The sequence below is a fragment of the Choristoneura fumiferana genome, chromosome 9 (assembly GCF_025370935.1).
Source record: "Choristoneura fumiferana chromosome 9, NRCan_CFum_1, whole genome shotgun sequence".
Classification (NCBI taxonomy): Eukaryota; Metazoa; Arthropoda; class Insecta; order Lepidoptera; family Tortricidae; genus Choristoneura; species Choristoneura fumiferana.
In genome coordinates, this window is record NC_133480.1 from 8,341,861 (window position 1) to 8,368,000 (window position 26,140).

The 26,140-nt window shown below is 37.4% G+C and overlaps 2 protein-coding genes and 1 long non-coding RNA gene across 4 annotated transcripts in view; 2 read left to right on the plus strand and 1 right to left on the minus strand.

Moving 5' to 3' along the window:
- The window catches only part of LOC141431128 (vacuole membrane protein 1-like), an 82,343-nt gene that overhangs the window by 11,413 nt on the left and 44,790 nt on the right, over positions 1 to 26,140 (plus strand). The window lies entirely within an intron of this gene.
- LOC141431129 (uncharacterized) lies at positions 118 to 1,411 on the plus strand. Its single transcript, XR_012451700.1, has 2 exons — positions 118 to 230; positions 1,028 to 1,411. It is a non-coding gene; the product is annotated as an uncharacterized lncRNA (long non-coding RNA).
- Positions 3,094 to 24,774, minus strand: LOC141431386 (DNA cross-link repair 1A protein-like). The gene is given in 10 exon segments (XM_074092556.1): positions 3,094 to 3,230; positions 3,698 to 3,812; positions 5,484 to 5,599; positions 6,522 to 6,570; positions 6,572 to 6,643; positions 7,157 to 7,323; positions 7,659 to 7,804; positions 14,750 to 14,893; positions 15,515 to 15,626; positions 24,447 to 24,774. Coding segments are annotated over 9 exon segments (1,242 nt in total). The 3' UTR covers positions 3,094 to 3,230; positions 3,698 to 3,704.

Genomic DNA, 26,140 nt, shown 5'->3' on the forward strand with positions numbered 1-26,140 from the left:
GTCGTATTGTAAATTCAGCTTAAAATCCGAACGTCATTTTAAAAAATCGGTTCGCTGTACCAACTACCACCAGTACCAATAGCAATAGTTAGTACCAATTTGTTTTGTTCTAGGAATGCAATCAATTGTACATCTGCAAGTGCCAAGACTCTACTAACAATACATACGCATGTATCCGACATATTGGAAAGAACGCTAACTACAAATATTGCGAGTTCCGCGATCGTGAGGTAAGTCATTCTTATAGACAAAATATTGCGCATACCCACACATTGTTTCTCTTTACGTGAGACTAACTTATATACAATGGAAATTTCCAGTGAGTTCTGGCACAAGCAATGTAATGCAAACCTCGCTCTGGAAACCCTAAAAAAAATGATTGAACACTGTCCCTGTTTTGTTCTTAATTCCTCTACATCCCGGACATGTCCAGCAGATACCAACAATTTTCCTTTTGAAACGGTTTGTAGCTGAAATTTGATATTGGAGTGATACTCACAAACCCGATCTTCAAAATGATACTCATTTCGATTTGAAAACCATATTAAATTACTAGCGATACAAGAACAATTTATATATTTACTATTAATTTAAGAAACCATTAAAGCAGCTTTATCTTTTTGTTTTACAGTAAAAGTAAAACTAAACATGAAGTAATAAAACCCTGACATAACCAAAATAAAACACTTTTTTAATAAATTTTACTTGCCTCATTTAATTTTAATGACCCAAAATTAAATCACAACCCTTTGTCCACCCAAATCACTGTATCACAGTAATTGTGTATTATAAATGAATACGTGATATTTTTGATTTTTGTCACAGTCGCGATGAAATTTCAAAACGTCAGAGCCTTAGAGCCAACAAAACTGCGGACGCTAGGTGGCGCTGATGTCGTGCACAGAGCCAATAGCGGGGAGAAAACTCCATTATAAGTAATAAGTATAGAGTGATGGGGTACTGCTCCAGCTACCAACCACTCGAGATAAAGAAGCATTTATACTCATTTAAATTAAATATTTTTCAGAATTTCATCGAAATCTACAACATCGAAAGCGACCCATACGAGCTAGTTAACATCGTAGACGAAACTTTCCCAGCCCTCAAAGCCTGGTATAACCACGTCATGAAACGAATGCTGGCCTGCAAAGGCGCTGAAAGCTGTAATTTCATCGAAAAGGAAATTTATTGAAGAGTGAGGTGCTATTAATTGAACATTCAGTGATTTATGAATAGTTAAAGTAATAAAAGGTTAATTCGATTCGCTCCTGAGATGTAATTTATGCCAATAATGTGTAAAATTGGGTAGTTACGTAAAGAATCACCAAATATTATAAAATTTTGCACAATTAAATTACTTTTTACCACCAAAAATAATAAATGCACGAAAATTAGACCACTATTTTAAACAGCCAACTTTTTAATTATTTTAACCCATTGGATATTAACCTTTAATAAGGCCCCATTTATTGGTAGTAACCACAGAATCAAAAGCAGCTATCGAATACATACCTGACAAAGAATATTTTAAAAGCTAGTAGTATTTTCAATAATTACAATGGATATTGTAACTTATAACAAAAACAATAAGGTTGAATTTCCTAGTCAATGCATGGTCGCTAAATCCCTCTACCTTTTTAAGGATTAAAGGACTACCTAGCAAAATTGTAACATTTGAATTTAACCCTTAATAACGTAGAGGCGATTTAGCGACCACTTGCATGGAGTTGGAAACTGAACCTTATTGCTTTCATAATACGTCACAACTTCCATTGTAATTATTGAAAATACAACTAGCTTTAAAAATATTCTTTGCCAGGTATGTATTCCTTCTTAACCGTGGTCCGGTTGTGTAGTCCGGCCAGCCGGACTGTGGAAAAATTATTTTTTCCGTGATACGGTTAACCGCTCCAAGGAAAAGAAATAATTTTCAGCTGTCCGGTCAACCGGACCATGGAAAATCTTAACCACTTGTAATAAATGCAGAATGTAATCTTTTTGCTCGAGTGTCACTCTTGTAGTGAAGTATGTATAATTATTCAAAGATAAAAGTTGTGTTTAACATGAACGCTGCACGCCGCACGACCCGCCTTGCTCGTCACGCTCGAGCGTCGACGAGGGTCTGGCTTTTAGGTTTTAACTTCTCACGTGTTTGAGCCTAGCATTTCTAAATTACGTAGGTAAAATAAATTGGTGAGATTGAACTTAAAAAAAAATTTACAACTTGTAAGTAACTTTTAAATCTTTAATTTAAGCATAATTTGGTGCACCTAGCACATTTGAAACTGTAGAATGAATGAAAATTATTGCTTTCCGCATAACGTTCACAATATCTTGCGTATGTGCTTGACTAACATTTTCACAAACATTTGGTGCCTCTGTCAGGATCAGACATATTTATATGTATTGTGTCGTTTAGGCCTCGAGACAATTTAACCATTACACGTTATGTCGATTGTATATTTTGGCAGTGTACTTTTGTGCCACAGGATCATTATGATTGTGAGAACATTATGGGGGATTTGTTCGCGTTCGCCAGCCGGACTATGGAAAATTTGTACTTTTCGATTGTTCGGTGGCGATATTACCGGACCAAGGTACAGTGTACAGATGTACAACCAACCGAACAGTATCGCCACCGGACAATCGAAAAAAGAAATTTTCCACAGTCCGGCTGGCCGGACTACACAACCGGACCACGGTTAAGAAGGGATGTATTCGATAGCTGCTTTTAATTCTGTGGTAGTATGCTCCAATAAATGGGCCTTATAAAGGGTTAAAATGATAACCACTGTGCTACTGATATTATAAATCCGAAAATTTATGACATCTCTGTGTGTATGATTGATACTTTTACTGGTTAACGCATTCACTGCCACCGACGCATATATGCGTTTTCGGAACATCACACAGTGCCGCTGTCATAATTATTCATACATCATGTGTGCGTCGGTGGCACCTGTGGAAGTCAGGTGGAAGTGAATACGTTAATATGGCTAGACTCATAAAATTGCCTGTTTCAGTGGTAAGTTAATATTGGGCGATCATTAAGTAACTTGATGCTTAACATAGCGCACTAATAAAACAAGTTACTGAAAACTTTTTTTTAATAAGAATCATATACAACATTTTATAAAAACTATTAAATGCTAAAACAATATAAAGAATCACAGTCGTTATGGCAACTTACGTAATACTGTTTCGAATATAATTACTTTGAATCGAGTACCCTGAAACAATACAAAATACACACATTATTTATTTGCATCAGAAGATGCGTACAGAATCAATGGAAAACGACAGTCACATTTATGACGTGAAATTCCTGTTTATTTATTACAATACAAGCTTTTATTTAAATTGCAATGTACCTATTTATGTTCTGGTCAAATCTTGCAAGTTAAATTTGACATACTTCCAGCGGTCTGATTGACTTACTTATGTAAATCTGGTGACAATGTGTATTTATAGTTTATAGGTGACAATATGTCAGATTATTGACATTACCCTGGTGGTTCAGCCAGGATCATCTGCGCAGGACGGAACTTCTCAATTTTGTTAATGGCATCGATTTAAACTTTGGTACGGAAATGTAGTTTGGACGACAATGCAAGTACAGTCTAGTAGCATGACAAATACAAACGTTTCCAAGAAAATACAGATTATTCACTAAATCTGTACTCCGTGGTATAGATACCTTAAAATCAGGTGACGGCCGACATTTGCTGTCTATTCTGTATGCTGTAGTAATCTGTCACCTTGCTCTGGCTCCCGATTTCCTCCTTGCAGACGAGTGGACACGGAAAGTATTTCTAAAAAAAAAAACAATAATACAGTACGCAAGAACTCGACAATGAGGGCTATCGTTTTTTGTCTCACTAGATGGCGCACTGTCGCGTGAGGTTTTTAAGTATGGCTTTCAAAGTCTATTATTACGGGCGTGAAAACAAGTTTAGATTAAAATCATATTTAATACACCTTAAAGCCGTACCATAAAAATATCGAGCATGCCACAGTGTTGCATAGTCCCCGTTTTGTTCGGAAAAAAGGGAGGACAAAGGTTTCCGAAAGACAAAACTGTCTCAAAACACAGACATTCATTGCCCCAGAACGCATATTTGCCATAATTAATTTCAGATATTGCAAAATATTCACAAAATTATTCTAATTATATATAAACCCACGTAGCAGGTGGTAGGACCTTGTGCAAGGTCCGCCCGGATTGCTACCACCATCTTGCTCGCTAATCCTGCCGCGAAGCAGCAGTGCTTGCACTGTTGTGTTTCGGCGTGGAGAGTAAGACAGCCGGTGAAATTACTGGCACTTGAGGTATCCCATCTTAGGCCTCTAGGTTGGCAACGCATCTGCAATTCTCCTGGTTTGCAGATGTTTATGGGCGGTGGTGATCTCTTACCATCAGGAGACCCACTTGCTCGTTTGCCATCCAGTCGTATAAAAAAAAAAAGAAAAAAAAAAAAAAAGCTCACCCAAAATCTATGAGATTTGACATTTCGGAGACCTCACGCTACACTAGCGCCTCTAGCGGCGAATTCATACGCGATAGCCCTCATTGCAGTTGTGCCACTCTACCCTCTACGCAAAAAGGGGAATCGAAACAATGTCCTTATAGCGAAAGACTGCCAGAGCTGTTATTTGGATGAAGTTCAAAAAGTAGGACACTAGTTAAATACGGTAGTTATTCTACTACGAATAAATAATAAAGCTCACAGCTCATTAGAGCCACCCGGCACCAGACTCGAGGGTGCCACGAGTGGACCTCGCGTGGTCCATGAATTTCCTAGTAACCACTATGGCGGCGAGCAGCGGCCTGTGACCGAGTGGTCCACTCGCCGTTCGCGCGTGGCAACCTCACGAGTGAGGCGATCCGGTGACGCTACTGAGTTGATGTAGTGAGCGCATACCCATACAAATCCATACGAAGATTACTAACCGCTCGAGGAGAGGCGGTGCTGGTCGGGTGACTGTTATGAGCTGTGACTGTAATGAGGAATTGTAACTGCGTACGTAATTTAATAAGAAAGAAACTGTCCTAGTAGGCGGGGCTTAAAAACCGGTTTCTGCGCGTCATTTTTCGTGCATCTGACATTGCATCACGCGCGCAAACCAATCCCTGCTTTTTTTCTGAATTTTAACCAATCAACAAGCACGTCTTTTTGCAACCTCGTAAATGATTCGTATTTGAATCATGGTTTAAAGTATGGCCACTTTTTGTATGTAATTTGTTCTGAGTTACGCTTCCTGACTTATTATTTATTCGTAGTTATTCTACCAATATTATAAATGCTAGACGATAACCTAAACCTCGTCGATCATAACTTTGTGTAAGTGTAAGGGGCTGTTTCACAATCCATTGATTAATTTATTTGACGGATAAATGTGATGCCGTCTCCGTGTATTCGAACGATTTTTCTTGCAAGTCTAAACTCGGCTTAAGATTAGGCTAAGCTAATAGTTGTTATTACCTGAACAGCCTTAATGCCTCCAGAAATACCAACTGTGGGCACGACCTGCTTCGGCTTTAGGAAATTCACGAACCGAACCAATTCAGAGAAACTAGAATGTTCGCTGTATGGAATGCCTGAAAAATAAAGAAAGCGACTTGTAGCCTTGTCAACTTGTTTCATCACATTCATATTAGCTATCTCTTTATTCATTCTTTTTTTTTACAAAGGTCTTATTTCTAACATTCCGTGCGTATTCAACCTGCATGCTGGTGTGCAAATATTAAACTGTTTGACGAAATTAATTATGCGATCGTTCTGCTGTGGGTTTCTAAATAACGGATAATCATAAATAATAAATACGGAGTGATTGGCAATTCGACCTATTCTTATAAGGAGTTTATACTGGAGCTAATTTACAATCATTTTGACCAAACAGGTCTACTTAACGCATTCACTGCCACCTGACTTCCACAGGTGCGTTCAAAATGTATGAATAATTATGACAGCGGCACTGGGCAAGTTCCGAAAACGCATATGTGTGTCGGTGGGAGTGAATGCGTTAAGTAGTGGTTTTCGAATCATTGAATTTTTCGTTTTTTTTAACATAAATCGCTTCTCCGTCTAAAATTGGTAGGTTTTCGAATCATTGAATTTTTCGTTTTTTTTAACATAAATCGCTTCTCCGTCTAAAATTGGTAATCATGAAAATCACTTTGGGCACATATATATTTTTTTTGATTGCTGATGAATAAGCAACTTTTTTGGATGAAAAATCCGAAATCGCAAACAAGGGATTTATTACATTACAAACAAATTACGAGTATTTATCCGTACTAAAATTCAAGTCAATATCTTGTTAATAATGTCAATAAAGTTCATCAATGTGTGAAATTAGATAGGTACAGTCGCGATCAGATATTTCAGAGCGGCCAAGGTGGTCAAAAATATCGATACATGAACTCTAATACCATAATAATAGTGTATGTGCCGATATTATTGGCCACCTTGGCCGCTCCGAAATATTTGATGGCGACTGTACCCATTTGTGATACTAACCGTGTATGGTAACATTGTCCTTCTCGACGGTGGAATTCTTTCCATTCTCCCCAACCGCTCGGCTTGAACGCTACCACCTCCGTGAACGTGCCATGCAAACTCTCCAAATAGCTCTTAAGTTTCTGTAAAAAAAAAATATTAATCGCATTTTTTGATTTCCCAACTAATCGAACCTTAACTAAATTATGGAACTAGCTTCCACTTAGGGATCTTAAGCTTCTCTCAAAGAGCCGGCAACGCACTTGTGATACACCTCGTGTTGCGGTTGTCTATAGGCAGCGGCGATTGCTTCTCGTCAGGTGACACTCATTTTCCCACTTAAAAAATGAAATTTAAACTTTCGGTTTTAAATGAAACAGTTCTTTTATCTGAGATTTCTCTGGAATTATTGGTTTATAGGAGCAAAAAACCCCATTTCTATGTATCCTGGCTACTGTTGTGCCAAAGGAAACTTTCCTAAATTGCCGTTTTTTTATATAGGAAAATTTCGGAAATTTCTCACAATTTTATACGGGGATTGAAACTTTCCGTTTATCAAATTTAAATTTCCTACATATGTTGTGAAAATTTCCGAGAACTTTTCCAACTTTTCGGAAACTTTCCGCAAATTGCACATCTGTAATCCCGGCACTTACATCGATGCTGAGGTCTCGCATAGGCACGACGTGCAGCTGGCAGGACTGCGCCGGCGCGTGGCTGAAGCTGCGCCCCTCCACCGCCTGTAGAACCTTGTCCTTCTCTGGGCACGCCCACACAGAACACCCTACGCGCCGCGCCATGCCGAGGAAGAACTTTTCTTTGCCTGAAAAGGTCAAAAACATTGCAAGTTAGACTTGGGTTATTGTCAAAAATAAATATTCCTGACGCAAAAATGAGTGGCATTAACACATTCACTGCCACCGACGCACATATGCGTTTTCGGAACTTCATCCAGTGCCGCTGTTATAATTATTCATACATTTTGAACGCACATGTGTGTCGGTGCCACCTGTGGAAGTCAGGTGGCAGTGAATGCGTTAATATAAGCTTTTTAAAACACGACAAACGTAAGTGAAATAAAAGTTAGTAAGAAAAATAATAGGAATGTGGCAGTGTATCTCGCTCTCTCTTCCTCACTCACTTTTAATAAACACTTACCTATGGTATACGTTCCGCAAACGATCAGAACCGAAGAGAACTTCTTGCCGACTTTTTCAAGCGCCATTTTCTTTTGTCGAAGCAGAGATAGCGCCATCTCTAAGCTCTGGTCTTGCGTTGGGAAGTCGTAGCGAGAGTTGCAGTACCTAAAACATCAATTTTTTCATCAACCAATAGAAACGCTTCATTTACACATCCTCGCACAGCACATCTCTGGTGGAAACAGCTAAGCGGAGCGGGGCGAGGTAAATAAAGCGTTTCTATTGGTTAATGAAAAACACATCCCTCGCTATACATCCTCGCACATTATTGGTGGAAACGCTGCTTTAACGTTGGTAAGAATTTTTGATCACGGGTCTATGACAATCCCGTTTTAATAGCAATCATACCTGTAAAAGAGTAATGTGATTGACTGACAAGAAACGCACAGCCTAAACCACTGGAGTTAGAAGACTTAAAACTAGGCTTTGAAATTTCCGAAATTTCCACGGGAACGAGCTAGCCATTTTTTTACTTTTCCACAGGAACGAAGCCGCGCCTATAATGGTATGTAAAATAAAAATGTATGGTAAGGTAAAAGTGACCTTTGCAGCCTACTTAGAACAAACATTTTGATTTTGAACGGCATGGCATGTAAATACATGTATAAAAAGGAAAGGGTACATTTTTTTTGGAAACGCCCACCTTGATAGTCTTACGGATGGGTAAAAAATATTTTAAAATACTAACTAAATGTCGATATTTTTTCTTTACCATAATGACAGTAAAACTTTTATTAAACCTGTTTATTTTGTAAAACAGGACTAATTAGAAAGTGAATATGTATTAACATTTTTAATTTTTATGGATAAAAATAAGTTTAATTAAACCCAATATATCTTAGCTCTATTCATTTTAAGAAATATGTCTCGTAATATATTTCTATTTTTTTAATAAACACAAAATAAACACGTTTAATTAAAGACTTAGACTGTATAGACCCGTAGGACTACGTTTTGAGGCTTCAAAAATATTAAAGTTGTTTCTTTTTCGCATATAGCTTCCGGAGCGTTTGCCCAACCTAATACAAAAAATTGTGTCATTTTGGGTGCCTGCATAAGTAGAAATTTAGGTATTAGTGTTTTCCATTAGTATTTGACGAAAAAAAAATTAAAGACGAAAATTTTACTTTCTTATTAATATCTGAGCAGTAACTGATGTACCTAGGCATTTTGTGTCATATCCATCCACGGGAATCCTGATTTTTAACCAGTACCTAACATGTCGCCCAACTAACTCTAAAAGAATATTACAGTTTGTTAAAAAGATGTCAGACGTTTTAAAATACCGATATCTGTTATCCAAAATATTTTGTGTCAAATTCATCCACGATATTTATAGATATTTTTTTTTTTAATACAATACCCTGTAAAACCCACAAAAGAAAATTCAAGTTGTTAGAGTTTACGTGTTTTGATTATTAACGGTGTAAAAAAACACTATTCATAATTTGTGTCATTTTCATCCACGGATTCTCATTATTTGAAAAAAAAAAACTACCACGAAACGTACTTCGCGCGAATGGCGAGCGCGGGGAAGAGTACATCGGGTGCTTGGGCGCCGGCTGGCAGCGTTCGTTTGTTTATATTACCCGCGGCTTCGCACGCGTAATCTGACAGTTTAATTGATTCCGAGATTTTACTGAATTCTCATGGGTAATCCCAAAAATTACATCATAGTTATCATTGACTTTGTATTAAAAACAGCTGTGCAAAATTTTATGAATTTAAATCTAGCGCTTGTCATTTCGAGATTTTATGCCTATCCGATGGCAATTTTTACGAGATACCTACCTAATAAGTTTTAGTTTTTTTTGCTGATTACTTTTGGTTGACTGTAATTTCATTGTTATCTTAACAACACTTCCGCACCAAATTTCAAATCGATGTCATTAATCACTGAGGAGTTCCCTTCTGAGGAGACGCTCCTGGCTGCTTTACCAAGATGTTACTACCAGATACCGGTGTGAAGTAAGCGGCCAAAAGTTAGCGGCCGATTATAACCCAACCCAATTAAGAAGTTTTGAGTTATTATTTGCATTTGTGAGGTCATAAGACTGACAAAAACACACACACTAGTTGATATATGATACAAACTAGTTTATATTTAGTAGTTAGTATGACACAAACTAGTTTATATTTAGGGACAAGTATTCAACCTGAACGTCTGGTGAAGAAAGAGAATTATTGCCAGCTACACCAGATTAAAACAAGCAGCATATAAAACTTCGAAACTAAAATGAAAAAAAAAACACCAACATGGAAATGCGAACCTCTTCAGGTCTTTCCATAAAATAACACTGGATACTAAATGCTTCTACTAAAGCTGCAACTGCTAACTAACCTCAACTAGTCTAGGAGCCACGCCCGATTTAATGAAAGCGGTGTATTTTTTTTTATAAAATGAGAAAAACGACATGTTGCAAATAGCAAATACGAACCTCTCCAGTATTTTGTGGCATGTTATTACGCACGTTGAGAGCTTTCGATCAACGCTTCAAGTGTCCAGTAACCTCATTTTAGTTTTGAAGAAAAGGTAGAATTAAAGTTAGCGGCCGAAAATAATCACAACAAAAATAAAAATAAACATTGATTAGATAACGTGTTCCTTCCAGATATTTTATTAATACGATTATGCATTTGAAAATATTTCCATCAAATCTGAAACTGCCCATAACCAAAGCCTAGTACGGGAGTTACGCCCGAATAAAAGTAGGCGGCCGAAAATTTTGCAGTAATATGACAAAACGACCAACTTGGAAATGGGAACCTCTTTAAGTCTTTCCATATTATAATACGGGATACAAAGCTGCAAGAATTTACTAACCTCATCTAGTTTAGGAGCCACACCCGATTTAAAGAAACTGGCGTTTTTTTTTTGTAATAAAATGAGAATAACAACTTGTTAGAAATGCGAACCTCTTCAGTTTTTTCTGGCATATTATTACGCACTACGCCTACTTTTATTCGGGCGTAGTTCCCGTACTAGACGTTGGTTATGGGCAGTTTCGGATTTGATTGAAAGCTTTTTAAATGCATAATCATCTTATTAAAATTTCTGGATGAAACGCGTTTTCAAATTGTTTAGTTTTTTTTTTCGGTCGCTAACTTTAATTCTACCTTTTCTTCAAAACAAAACGAGATTAGTGGACATTTGAAGCATTCATCGAAAGCTCTCAGCGTGCGTAATAATATGCCAGAAAAAACTGGAGAGGTTCGCATTTCCAACATATTGTTATTTACATTTTATTACAAAAAGAAATACGCCGCTTTTTTTCAAATCGGGTGTGGCTCCTAAACTAGATAAGGTTACTAAACTCTTGCAGCTTGTATCGAAAGCTTTTAGTATTCAGTATTATAATATGGAAAGATTTAAAGAAGTTCGCATTTCCAAGTTGGTCGTTTTTTCATATTACTGCATACATTTTCGGCCCCCTACTTTTATTCGGGCGTAGCTCCCGTACTAGATGTTGGTTATGGGTAGTTTCGCATTTGATCGAAGCTTTTGAAATGCATAATCATATTAATATATAATATCTTTCCAGATATTAATATAATATCTAGGAGGAAGGCGTTTTCCAATCAATGTTTATTTTTATTTTAGTTGTTTTTTTTTCGGCCGCTAACTTTAATTCTACCTTTTCATCAAAACGAAACGAGGTTACTGGACATTTGAAGCGTTGATCGAAAGCTCTCAGCGTGCGTAATAACATGCCACAAAAAACCGGAGAGTTCCCGTTTCCAAATCGGATGTGGTTCCTAGACTAGATGAGGTTAGTTAACAGTTGCAGCTTTTATAGAAAGCTTTTAGTGTCCAGTGTTATTTTATGGAAAGATTTGAAGAGGTTCTCATTTCCATGTTGGTGTTTTTTTTCATATGGTGTAGCTGGCAATAATTTTCTTGCTTCACCAGACGTTCAGGTTGAATACTTCTCCCTGAATATAAGCTAGTTATCGTGTTTTTGTCACTTTTATGAACACACAAATGCAAATAATAACAAACTTCTTAATTTGGTTGGGTTATAATCGGCAGCTAACTTTTGGCCGCTAACTTCACACCGGTAGGATTGTTGACGCTAAGCGCTGCTATTTTAGAGATATGCAGTGACGCGATAGCCAGGTTTTAGAGCTGGGCACACTCCTTGACCATACAAGATATCCATCTTCCTTTAAGTTCGAGTGAGAGAGAAGGAGCTTAGGGGCTAGATCACATCCTACTAATATTATATATGCGAAAGTTTGTATATCTTGATGTTTGTTACTCAATCATGCTTTAACGGCTGGGTAGCATTAGCTTAAATTTGGGATACTTATAGATATAGATATCGGTTTAAATTAACTACATATATGCGTCACGACACGACACGACAGATAAATACAAATCCGACTTTAGCGTCATAAGCAGGATCCACGTCAAATTTCGATCATTAGAATTTTCGAACTTAATGCCAATTAGTTAAAGTTGACATTAGTTTTGTCGAATGTCCTAAATTTAGGTGCTTTCTGCTGTTTGATACTATGAACATACCATTTCTAAATTTTTACATAAAATACAATACAATACAATGACTCTTTATTGTACACCAAAAATAGTAAGCGATACAGAACAGGTACACAGAATGAAAATTACAAGGGTTAACAACAGGCGGCCTTATCGCTTAAGAGCGATCTCTTCCAGGCTTAGAGCAACGCGGGCTTCTTCGGAAGGGAGCAGCCTTAGCGGTAGATTACCTTTAAAATAGTTCTGGCGTTTGTTGCGGGGGAAATGTGCATACAAGTGCAGTTCGGCTTACTTAGATGCAAAAACAAAACTGCCAACTGACTGTAATGACGACGTTAACACATAAATAATCCAACAATACACTAATAATTCGTTTACAGATGACTCCAAACTAACACATTGACAGTAACATCATTAAGTCATCGCTTTATCGCTTATGCGATTTATCGCTTGACTGATCCGAAATTTGTACCGCTAGGACTCGATGTTGGTAAACGAATCCGACAAAATGTACGTCTTTGTTGTTTAAATGTAATTAAATAGCAATAATACGATAACAATTTACTTCCATGTGAAATGTAACACCATAATTTTGCAAGCTTGATGTCCCAGATCTCTTTTTACAGCAGGAAACTGAACAATTCGTTATTTTTAGCACCGCCGCGTTCACTCGCGCTTCTCGATTCAGTCTAGTAGTTTGAAATCCGAGCGCGCCTTGTTTTATAAAATTCGTATGCCCAATTGGGCTTGTACTTTGACAGAGGGGAACGCGTCGAATGGCTACTCCCTTCCGCCCGGGTTGCTCTAAGCTTCCAGGCAACCTTTTTTATATATAACTATCAGCCTTTTTGATTCTTAAATTAATGTACCTATTATTTACATACTTCATTATTTGAATAGGTACTACATTCAGAGTATGCAAAAAAAGAAAGTTATGCAATTTGTTCATTACGTAGCGGAGATAAAAGTCAGTCAATTCAATACTCATTAAGTTATATAATAGGCGAAGTGCATAGTTTAAGGCCAGCGAAAAAAATGAAAGAGTTAAAAACATTGCAGGATCGCTATACTCGACAACAATGTCGCATTTAAATTTTATTATTATCAAGTCTCAAACTTGGTCACGGTAATATCTAAGTTGGCACAAGTCAGGGCTATTACGAAACTCGAAACTTGAAGTTCGTGTCGTGCGGTCCCTCTGACACTTACAGTATTTAATACGAGAGCGAAAGGGACAGTACGATACGAACTTCGAGTTTCGAGTTTCGCAGTAGCCCTGCTGTACCTACAGCCAATTCAATCTGGTTCCAGAAAAAAAAAAAAAACATCTAGCAAATCAAAATAACAAAACAACTGATACCTACCCATTAGGTATCAGTTATTTTGTTAGAACCTCGGACTTTTTTTAATGTGTGTGAAACAGCTCGTGGTGTTTTCAGAGGAAAAATACACCTGCAGTTTTGATATAAAATTAAATATCGTAATACATTTTGAGAAAATGTTTATATTAGTCTCGGCTGGAATAGCAATTGCTGGCTTTGTATAGTTAAACGGACTCGCAAGTTCGTTCGTTTAATACTCATACTCAGCCAGCAATTGCCTACTTCCATGCGACGACAATACTTGTATTATCTAATATGAATGCTTCCCATAGATGAAATCGTACCGAACGAACGTGTTTGCGTGCTTATGCCCCCCGTCGCCCCCGCCGCTTGACCGCGCGGCCCGTTTCGACCGCAACCATTTGTGTTTATGTTTTATTATTTTAAATATCGTGGGCGAAAATGACACAAATTTACAATGTCGATTTATCATGCATTTATGATATAAAATATGTGAACTCTAATGACTATAATATTTTTTTGAAGCGTTTGTAGGTTAAGAAAACAAAATAATTTAAAATCTTAAAATATCGTGGTCTAATTTGGCACAACTTTTTTTTATAGGCGTATGTAAGTAATCTGAAATAGGAAATAAATATTTCATAAACTGTAATTTTTTTTTTCACACCATTTTTACATACTGTCCATATAACAGTTTGCACTGGACGAAAATGACACAAATTTGGTTTACATACTCCACAGGCTATCCTAGATATGATGCCATAATTATTTTTAACTTTAAATTTATTTTGCGAGATTTATTCAAATAAAAAAATAACAACCACAAATCTTCAAATTGCTGAAAATGCAGGCAACAAAAATGACACAAAACGCTACAATAAGCTTCATAGGTACGACTGTACCCACAGGCAAAAAATAAGAAACTTTAGAATTCTTGAAACTTAATACCTCAAAATAACGTAGTCCTATCGGCCTAGTAAGAAAACCCTGTTACCCATCCCTAAGAATGTCAAGCTACCAAATTGCACCTCCGATAACGCGATAACGGGGTCTAGTGATAACATATATGGACCCGAGGCGCGCTTTACTAATAGGCCATATAAACAGACTCAGAGTTGCTCCGCGAGTTATGGAGAGGGCTATGCTCGGAGTTTCTCTACGGAATCTAATCAGAAATGAGAAGATACATGATGATGAACGTTAACTCACGTGGTATCAAGGTAGATGGTGTGTATGTCTGTGTTCCAGAATAAAGGGTAGGACTCCATCGCGGGGTTCGCCCGAAAATCGCCAGTGTGGAGCACCGTCTTTCCGATGGACAGGGCGAATATCAACATAACTGCGCCTGGACAACTGAAAGGGAACATTATTTTTCTACAAGTAAATTCAAAGAAACTGAATCGCGTACCACGGTGGAACTTTTATACTACTGGTGTCATATTGACATTCCATACATCTGCCAAATAAATCATGGCGATATTGATTAAAGAAAGGTCCCAACTTGTCACGTTTCCATGATTGTATATCCCTTGATGCACAATTACTAATTTTAAATCCAAAACCAACTGTCTGTCCGTCTGTTAAACCGCTGAACCGATTTTGACGATATTTGGTAGAGAACGTTTGTCATCCTGGAATGGATAAAAATAAGTTTTTATCATTCACATTATGAGCATTCACTTCTAATGCGCCTTCAAACGAAACGACGGTAAATTTGCTTCGAGCTTTTTGCCGAGCATCCGTCCGAAATCATCGTGTATTAATAAACTTTTGACGAGCATTTACTACACAGCATTGCCTACTAGAATGATCCAATATATGTTCGTAGCAATATTTGGCTCAATGCTTAGCTCTATTCGTTGCTCATTTCGAGAAATTTAAAAACAGCAATGCTCAATGTTCTGTTACAAGTGATACGTTTATTAGCACCTTGAAGTTAAGTACAGGAACTACTTGAAGGTAGTATATACTTACTGGTTAGCGTCGACCGCCGTGACTTCATCCCCCTCTATCCTAATGGTGTTGTCTAACGTCAAGACGTGAATGCACTTCGGGTTCACCCCTAGCCGTGATACGCACAAGTCACCTGAAACCACAAAATAAATACTTTACAACACCTTCAGTTTTGAGTATATAGAAACTACCGGCTTCCTTTCATAGGTTGACTAGAAGGCGGGGATTTCACCCTTAAGTTGTAATTCCCACTCGGGCCCAGTGCGGATTGGGAATTTCACACATACCATTGAAATGCGTCATAGGTTTGCGCAAGTTTCCTCACGATATTTTACTTCACCCTAAAGCTCGAAGTAAATTTAAAATCTTAATGCGCACATGAATTTATTATAAATTTCGAAAAAATTCAAGAGGTGCAAGCCCGGGTTTGCACCCACGATCCTCTGTTTAAGAACCCAGAGGTCAAAGCACTGGGCCAACACGGCTGCTCATTCTCTTTCTTTCTTTCTAAAACTGATCCGTGAGCGACTCCTAACTCACTATTTATGCAGCCAGGTAACCATTGTGCAGCGAACGCGAGTTGCCGGGTCATTAAGAGTCCGCAGCAAGTAGCGCTCAACTCCGCGTTGAGATCACGCGCTAACGCTTTAAAATGTTGTTGTTTCACCTAGAGTAAGACAGGGCGCTAGAAAGAAAGCAAGAGCGCGCTAGCGGGAAGGCGGAGCTAGAGACATGTCACAGTAACAATATTGCAGTAAAATATCTTCATACAATGGTGAAATTATTGCAGTATCTAAGTAGAATATAACAGTAGAACATCTCCAGACCAAGATTATAATATATACAGCGCGGGAGGGCAGCTACCGGCTAGGATATTATTTGGCGTTCCAAAAACGTAAATGTACATTACACTACACATTACGCTGTAAAACTTTTTTACTGCCCATGGTGAGTACACAATTTTACGTCTTCACCTTGCCAGAAAGTGGGTTTTACCATACGCATAGCGGGCGGTAAAACTCACATTATGGCCAGGTGTGGCGTAATAGTACATTATGTCTTAAGGGCGGTTAATAAGAAATTACGAACGAGAGTATTAGAAGCTCAAAGTCAAAGACTGAGGACTAGGTCGATGTTCATAATTATAGTACCGCCCGTGCGACTTACAATGTTTTCATCACATTTGCGAGTAAAATTGTATATGTGTAAAAGAAAAATATTATTGTTACAAAAATTGCCGATACCGCTGGTGCAGTTCTTGGCAGCGCCAGCTACCAGCCGCCCTCCGCCTCCCGCAGCATGTGCCTGACATGCGTGCACGAGGTCCTCCTGCTAGTCGTGCAGAACCTGCGCGCGCAGCAGTATTAGTACGCGCAACAACTCATAACGCCAAAAAAAGGCCCTTAGGTTTTATTAAGGACTGCAACCAAGTTAGCCTGCAGCTTACGACACTGTTTACGAGCAAGTGTGATGAAATAGTATATTGTACAACAAAAGCATAAAACGAGCAATTTTACCCGAGACGTTCATATAGCCACCCGAGCCACGGCGAGGGTGGATAGAAACGTCGAGGGGAAAATGGGCTCAATGCTAGAGTTTTACACTCTGCTTTTCACTTCGCTTGCGAAGAAATGAAATAGCAATAGTAAAAATAAATGTTCACTTATTTTGTACCTTTTATTTTTCATGCTTTACTATATTAGTTTTATTGATTTATTTTCATCGATTTGATTGATTTTTAGGTGTAAAAAAATAAAAAAATATGTAGAAACTCTTTTGTTTGTGGTTTCACACCTTGATTGCCTTGACCTTAGACGAAGATTCTACTTTATGCACTAGAGCATAAAAAGTTATTGTATGTTGCCTAGATGCAGCATGAACACGCACTTTACGAGCATGAGAAGTGAAATAGTCGATTGTACAACAAGAGCATAAAACGAGCCATTTTACGACGTTTACGATTTTAAGACGTTCGTTCCGGTACGGCGAGGGTGGATAGACACGTCGAGGGAAAAATGGGTTTAATGCTCGAGTTTTACACTGCTTTTTACTTCGATTAATTCGAGGAAATAGCAACAGTGGAAACAATGGTTCACTTACTATGTTTCTTTTATTTTTCATGAATTACTATATACATAATTCTATTTTTTTATTTTATTGATTTATTTTGATTGATTTGGTTAATTTTTAGTTTTATATAAATAAATAAAAAAGTTAAAAACTTTCTGTTTGTGGCTGGTTGACACCTGATTAGCTTGGTCTTAGACAAAGATTTTATTTTATGCACTAGAGCATAAAAAGTCATTTTATGTCGCTTAATCTCAGCATAAAAACGAACTTTACGAGCATGAGAAGTGAAAAGTATAATATCTATAGACTACAACATCAACTTGATTGGACACATTGAAGATTGGGTGTATTGAATAAAATAAAAAAAGTCATACAATATTGTGTTTTATTTTTTAATACATACAAGTATGAAAATTCGCTTATTTTTAAGAACTCTCTCGTATCGGTAACTTTCTAGGTAGACGCGGATCTATAATTTCAGGTAGTATGCATTCCATGTAAAATTTTCTCAATTTATTTAATATGCTCTCCCAGAATCCTGTATCCTTTTCGATTTTTTCGAATAATATGCCTTTTGGAGTCCACACCACGAAGATACAGTATCTTTTTTTTGTAATATTTAACTGACCTTGTACTTGATAAAAGTAGTTGTGATTTTGCTTCAGTTTTATTTTCTGAGGATCACTTTCGTCCAACACACAGAAAGTAATTTTTTTCTTTAAAATAGCTTCTGTTGGCGTCATATTTGCCGCCGAAGCTGGGCATTTGATCTCCACAATTGTTTCTTCGTCTATGACTCCGTCGGGACTCGCGCCTAAATACTGGTGTTCCTCGAGGATGTATAACCCACAAGGTGATACTTGCACTCCTAGTGCAGCTTCAGTCTCTTTTAAAGCGATGGGCTCATTCTCATTGCCGTATCTAGTAGCATCGCTACCTTTAAAATTGCTATATAAGAGTGTTTTTATAATATTTTTACACGACGTGGCAGCTCTTCTCTTACATATTTGACCAAACACTGACGCAGTAAGGCGTATTTTTCGTTGTTTGATCCATTCAGGGTTCGTTGCCTGCCCAACGGTATCTTTTTGGATATTTTCAAGTTCTATTTTACTTTTTGAAAAGTCTGCTAAGAGTGCTTGTTTTCTTTTTTCGTAGTGCTCAACTTCCATATCTGGTTCTTTTTCGATATCACCGTAATGTTCATCGGGTCCTGCGATACGTTTTCTTCGTTTTGATTTTTTGTCTTGGCTTGATTTTCTTTTCGCCTTTTCTGCCTGCCTCTTCTCATACTTCTGCGTGTAAGTCCCCAGTTCTTCATTTTTTGTTAATACTTTACTCATGGTTGCTACAAGACTCCCGGTGTTTCTTTTTGTAGCAGCTGCGTAGCAACGGGACTCATAAGATCCACGAAGGGAGTAATTTATTCGTTTGCCTCCTATAAATTTTGCGATTAGTGCATTAAACTGCTCAACAATATTGTTTGTTTGCCCCATAAGGAGACTTTCGGCATTGTTTAAAATAGGACTTATAGCGGTGTATATGTCATACCACAAGCCACAATCTTTCATTTGGCCTATGAAGTTTTCTTCGCCTGGTTTCGGGCCATTACAAAAATATGTTTTGCAGTTGGCATGCTCACCAAAAACGTGGCAAGGCCCGTTTCGTAGGTCTTTTTTTAATTCATTTACTTTCTCAGTAAAAGTTTTCCCTTCCATTTTCGAAGAAAAGTCTATTGCTCCTTTAATTGCCTTTCGTAGTCGCAATATGTTATCATTTAGGCATTTCCTCATGATAATAGGGACAGGTCCTTGTTTATTTTCAGTTTTTTTTGTCAAATTTCTCAATTTAGTGCAATAATTTCGTAATAAATGATTACTGCATTCTATTTTGTGTATAGCAGTGGAGTGGCCATATGGCAATGCTTCGTTTAAAGCACTCATGACACTGCTATCGCCATCACCAATAAGTTTGGTGTATTTCAAGCCATGCATATTTATGCTGCATTTAAAACCTTCTACTACACCGTCGGCTTCCATTGCTGTGGAGCTACCAGACCAGTTTTTAAAACATTTATGTTTCTTGACCTCAATCTTTTTATTACTTGCAACAGCGCATACAGAGCAATAAGAATTCCGTATTCCTAAAAAGAGAACCTTTTTAGTTTCATACCCAATAATGCACGCTACCCCGGATAATGAATTATAATTGCTGGTACGATATGATCTTTTTCCCCACGATGCGTCCGCTACTACTGTGATGTAGGGAACGCCATCAGCGTCTACGTTTCCTTTTTCAATTGCCATTTGTTTTTCTTCGAGTCCTGCCTCAAACATGCTCTTCAAAGAGATATCTTTTAAAACATCCCCAAGCAACAAATTCTCTTTCCCAAATGTTTTCTCCGCTATACATGGCATATCTAAATGAGCGCAAAGCTCATCTAATTGGGAAAAGCCACTACCCGAACATACGACTGCTTGAACAACATTTTTATTAATTTTAGACTCTAGTTTTTCATTATTAAATGCTTCTTTTTTGCCACACATTTTGCATTTGAAAAGAAAAGTTGACTGGAATCCGATTCTCGACTCCTTCACAAAATCCATATCTTTAAAGCTGCAATTAAATGGACTATGATCCACAGCCTTCATTTGTTCAAATAAATATTGAACATTGAAAATTCGTCGACCTGTCATTTTACGTACGACTTCCTCATTGCTATCATGATCAAGTTCAATTTGTAATGATGGTGTCGAGGACGGAGTACTCGGACTCAAATTTCTGAAAGGAAAAAAAAAGTTACGTTATATTTATACCATGCAAGGTTAAATCAGAGTATACGGTGAAATAAAAATATTTGATACTGCATTATGAGGCGTACACTACTACAGAAAACTTCTAACGCCGGTGACGCTATGCAAAAAATACGTTTCGATTTTCGGTGCCATATTGTGCGCGCGACTACATTTTTAATACAAGCTTTTTGCTGACTGTACTTGCATTTTCATCCAAACTACTTTTCCGTACCAAATGTGGAAGAAGTGGGTCAAATTCAACTCGCAAGATTTTACCTGCACATACATTCATAGGTACATACATTGCAACTATTGCAAGGTAAAAGCTTGTAAAAATATAATAAAAACACCAACCTGCTAAAATTTTTGAAATTGAGGCGGAGGATCGGTATTGTTATCACTATCAGACTGCTCACTGGCATGCTCTCCGGTGCCAAGCGTACTGCACATGTAAAAAATACATACATAGTGAAATGACGTCAGTCGCCATTAGTCAAAGTAATAACAGAGACTACCAGAGGTAATACTTCGTTCGTAATACCTTACTTATCGCCCTTAATGAACAATGGGATATTATAGTGCTATGACCTGTATAAGTGAAATAACAGAAGTGCGGTGTACATCGATCAAGATAATAAACTGAAATCATCTTTAATAGCCGTGTCAATATAGGTACGAGTAGGTACTAGTCTCAGTGCAGTTGCAGTCAAGAGCGAAAATAAAACTACAAGTGAAAAACGTAAGTAGCTGTGAAATAAGTTTTTGGTAAAAAAAAAATCTGTTCAAGCTTTTTTTTTTGCTGACTGTACTTTTTGTCGACTTTACTAGCATTGTTACCTATTAAACTACATCATACGAAATTTCAAGTCGATGCCATTAACCGTTGAAGAATTCCGTCCTGCGGAGACGATCCTGGCCGGACTACCAGGATGTCAGCTACCAGATTATTGTATTGTCACGCAATTCACATAAGTATACCAAATTTCAAGTCAATTCGACCACTGAAACTGAGTCAAATTCAACTCGCAGGATTTGAGCCTCACATACATACATACGAGTACATAGGTACATACATTGCAAGTTAAATAAAAGATTGTAAACTAGTAAAAATAATAATAAAAACACTAACCTGCTTAAATTTAGAGGTTGAGGTGGAGGATCGGTATTGTTATCACTATCAGACTGCTCACTGGCATGCTCTCCGGTGCCAAGCGTACTGCACATGTGAAAAATACATACATGGTGAAATGACGTCAGTCGCCATTAGTCAAAGTAATAACAGAGACTACCAGAGGTAATACTTCGTTCGTAATACCTTACTTACCGCCCTAATACACAATGTGCTATTACAGTGCTATGACCTGTATAAGTGAAATAACAAGTTTGTGTGGTGTACCTACGTCGTACAAAAATAATAAATAAAGGTACGAGTACGAAAATTCATTTTTAATACAAGCTTTTTTGCTGACTGTACTTTTTGTCGACTTTACTAGCATTGTTACCCAAACTACATTTATTTTGTACCTATACCAAAAACAAGTCGATAACATTGTAACAGTTGAAGAGTTCCGTCCTTCGGAGACGATTCTGGCCGGACTACCAGGATGTCAGCTACCAGATTATTGTATTGTCACGCAATTTACATAATTATGCAAAATTTCAAGTCAATCCGACTGCTAGAAGTTGGTCGAATGCAAGATTTGATTACAGACAAATATCGGGACAGGTGAAACTAAATAAAAGCTTGTAATAGAGGACAAGGAAGAAAAATCTTACGCTACTGTCCTAGTTATAACTTACCTATTAGGATTAATGTTTTCTTTTTTATGACGAGCCGGTCCTTTTTTTTTCCTACGAGCCGATAACCATAATCTTGTCTTCGATGATCTTTTCACTTCTGGAAACAAGAACATTAATAATTATTTTTATGGGAGCGCCATAGTTCGCATAGGTACTCTTTTCTCTTTTCTAGTAAAACCATAATTATTTTTTGTCCAAATCATCGTTTGTCAGTATGCGAGCCGATATATGGACCCATTTTTATAAGTACTTGGTAATATTGACTAAAATGCATCTAGGTAGGTACTTACCCTGTTTATCCATTTTTGTAACATAAAAATGCAAAGTCCATATAAGAAAGCCAAGGTCGTCGAACAGTATGTGCACACACACCACCAGTATCACCAAGAAATATCAAATCCGTTATCAGTCCAAGTCGTAAGTAGTTAGATCGCGTTTATGATACGAAGAGAATTCACCAAAATAATATTACGTAACTCTCGCGCACAGCTGACGAGTCACTACTAACGAGCGACGCACGCACACGCAGGGCCAGCGTAAACCAAGGACAAAGGGCGGCGCGTACCGCCCTCCCCGTACCGTTCCCCCGCGCTAGAGTGATTCGCTGCAGATTCGCATAAAAAATGTATAGTTTTTTTACTGATTTTCGTAGTTTCGTTCTCATTTGAAAACCACAAAATCATTTCGGAAAAATGCTTTTTCTTATGAAACTACATAGTTTAGTCGATGCCGAAATAGGTTTTGACTTCAATCTGAACTATATTTTGGCCGTAGTATTTAACCGAACTGCACAGGGTTTTTGGCTCTTAAAATGCAAAACTTGTACTCGTTCTATTTTCTTTGTAATACCATTTCAAGAGTCATAAACTAATTTCAGGCCTAGATATGCCTTATCTCATTGTATTTACAAAAAATCATGATGATGCTACTTGTTATTTTAAAATAAGGACGTAACTACGATTTGTATGGAGAATCAAGCTTGCTGCGGACTCTTAACTAAATACTGTTAGTCCCACTATCCCACTATATGGATGTTTGTTTTGGTATATTCGTACTCTTCACGCAAAAACAACCGAACGGATTTCCATGAAATTGGCATACAGTAATATATACCTGGATTAACCATATAGGCTACTTTTATCCCGATATTCCCACGGGATAGGGATAAAAATCTCGAAATAACAACAGCTGGCTTTGAGTCATGAAATTTGGTATATAGGTAGCTGACTTCTAGAATAAACACATAGGGTACTTTTTATCCCCATATTCCCAATCCCTCAATGAAGATAACGATATAAATTTGGGATTCCTAGGGAATTTTGTAACATCGCGGAATTGCAATGTAACTACCAGATCGAATAGTTATACGCGTGCGAAGCCGTGGGTAAATTCGGTTTTCAATTTTACCTTGATTCGGAACAATAACACATTTATTAAAACTTTTCTTCAGGCACCGAGTAATGGTCAGAATGGAAGTGCGTCAAAAAATAGTGCTTCACATTGGTATATCCCCGTAAAGAAAGCGTCGACAGCATAATTGCGTTCCTGAAAAAACGAGTGGTCAATTGTAACGCCTGTCTACTGAACTTTGTTGGGTCCAATGAGTGGTTAGGGCGCGAATGCTTAATACCCCTTCCTAAGACCTGCGCATCCCACCATTATATCACATGTTACTTTGTAAAACAAACTATTAAATATCTTATATATTTAGCATTATATTTCATTATTATTCATATCTTGCGTATAAATGTTATAGTTAGCTTATTTTGTGTTGTTATGGATCCATCTACCTATCTATTCTGTTTAGATTTGTTGTGTATGATGTATTGTATGTGATTTTATGTATTCTTGATACAGCTCTGATCTACTGTAAATTGCACCACCTGCTAAAATGTGATATTCCTTATTTCTTGTCCATTGTAAAGGTGCCTGGAAGAGATCGCTCTGAAGCGATAAGGCCGCCTATTTGCTTACCTTAGAAAATCTCTATGTATATACTTGTTTTCTCTGTACTGTTTACTGTATTGGTGTGCAATAAAGAGTTATTGTATTGTTGATTTATTGTATATATATTTTATATATTATCATTTGGCCAGCTGTTTGACTTCCTGATGCGACACGACACCCACCCTTTTCCTATCACATTACGACATGGTGGGGAAGTGGGTCATAATTAAATGCTTGCGGTTTGTTTCAAAAGCTGATAGGTAAAGTTTAAATATGTTGTAAGTACAATTTATCTAAGTAGGAAAAATATGATAAGGTAGACATGGTTAAAAGTCAATTACCTGCTACGATTTTATGATAGGTACACTTCTCGCGGACCCAGACGCGCGACCAGACTTTGTTCTTCGTTGCCATGTTAAACGGAACAGCCTCAACATTCTTCCTTGGAGAGTGAGAACTGATGCTTTCGTTCTTCGCCCTGAGTGACGGCGCGCGCCGCTTCTGAGCTCGAAGGTTTGACATCTTGGCGCTTAGGAGAGATAGTATCAGTCTTACTGACTGCACCCGCCCCGCCCGCGGCGACTCATTGCCTTTCCAATCGAACTTGTAAAGAGCCCGACCCCCACGATCGCACTTTAAAGCATCAGCTACACCTATGTTCTTACTCATCTCCGTTTCATCATCACTCACTAGAATAACGTCATCTGTGTCATCGCGACCAGCTCGCTTTTTATCTTAGCTAAAAAACAGTCTATGGGTATCTGCCTCAGAGTACTTGCACTTTTTCCATTCTTTCGATCCTTGGCCTGACCAACAGTATCCTACTAATGCTTTGAAATTTATTTCTATCAAAAATTTGACGTTTCACTAATGTATAATTTGGTGGCTGAACATATAACATGTGACAGTTTCTCAATAGCATCTGTTTTCAAAATTAGAACCTTGAGTTTTCTATGGCATCTTCTGTCGATGGCTTTTTCTTTTTAATTTCTAAGTTGACAGCCACCCCTGCCCTCTTTTAGATTAGGCGAAAACAGTTTCATTCATATTTCATCAAGTTCACTTTTCTTCACAGGACAGAGTTTGAAATCTTATTAGTTCACAATCTACATTAATGTTGTTATCCTTATTAGTAACCTTTAATCTCTTAATACAACTATTTTTAGTGGTAACATCAACACATTTACAGTTGCTGACACCAAATGAATATTAACATAAGATTCATCATTCAAGTCATATCTACTATGGCATCACACCCCTTAACTCTGTAGCTGATGAGCCACTTTCAAAGAATTTTGACCTAATATATCTACAATTTTTACATTATTGTCATCTGCTGGATTCAACTATTGGCCAAGTCTTCAAATACGGAAAAATCCAGACTTTGGTCTTCACTAACTTTGTCTTCTTAGGCACAGATGTTATAAACTGGTTTTTGAGTTCCCAGTTATTAACATTTATATTAGATTTTTGTATTGGTGATGTGATAATTTTGATCTTGTAGTGATAGCAGATCTACAGTGCTAGCATTGGCTAAATCAAAGTCAGTGAAGAAAATCATGCCTTTTGTTATTGTTGTTAAGATAGTGTCTGTAGCATTTATTGCAGTGTTTTCTTTGTTTTTCATCAAACTATACCAAATCTTTTTCCTTGCGAATAGAACTTATTCTTGAAGCTTTACTGTTTAAGTAGCCACTTTCATTTGTAGTAAGGTTATTAAAAAGCTGCTTCTTCAGAGGAGCATTCTGAAATGATTTATTTATAGAATCTTAAGCTTAAGGATTATTTTAAAAGGCAAAAAAAACACATTTACATGATCAACTTGACAACTGAGTTTCAATAAACTACTAGATTTTGTATGGGAAGTACTTTGATGTGTAAGGGAAAACAAGCCATAAGGTTGTTGGAATCATATATTGATTTCGAAGGTTCAGTACCTAACCTACTTAATGGGTGAAGACCAAAAAGTTGGACCATTTTAAAAACAACAAAATACAAAACTACTTATTGGAAAAAGTTCCCTGTGACTCTAATA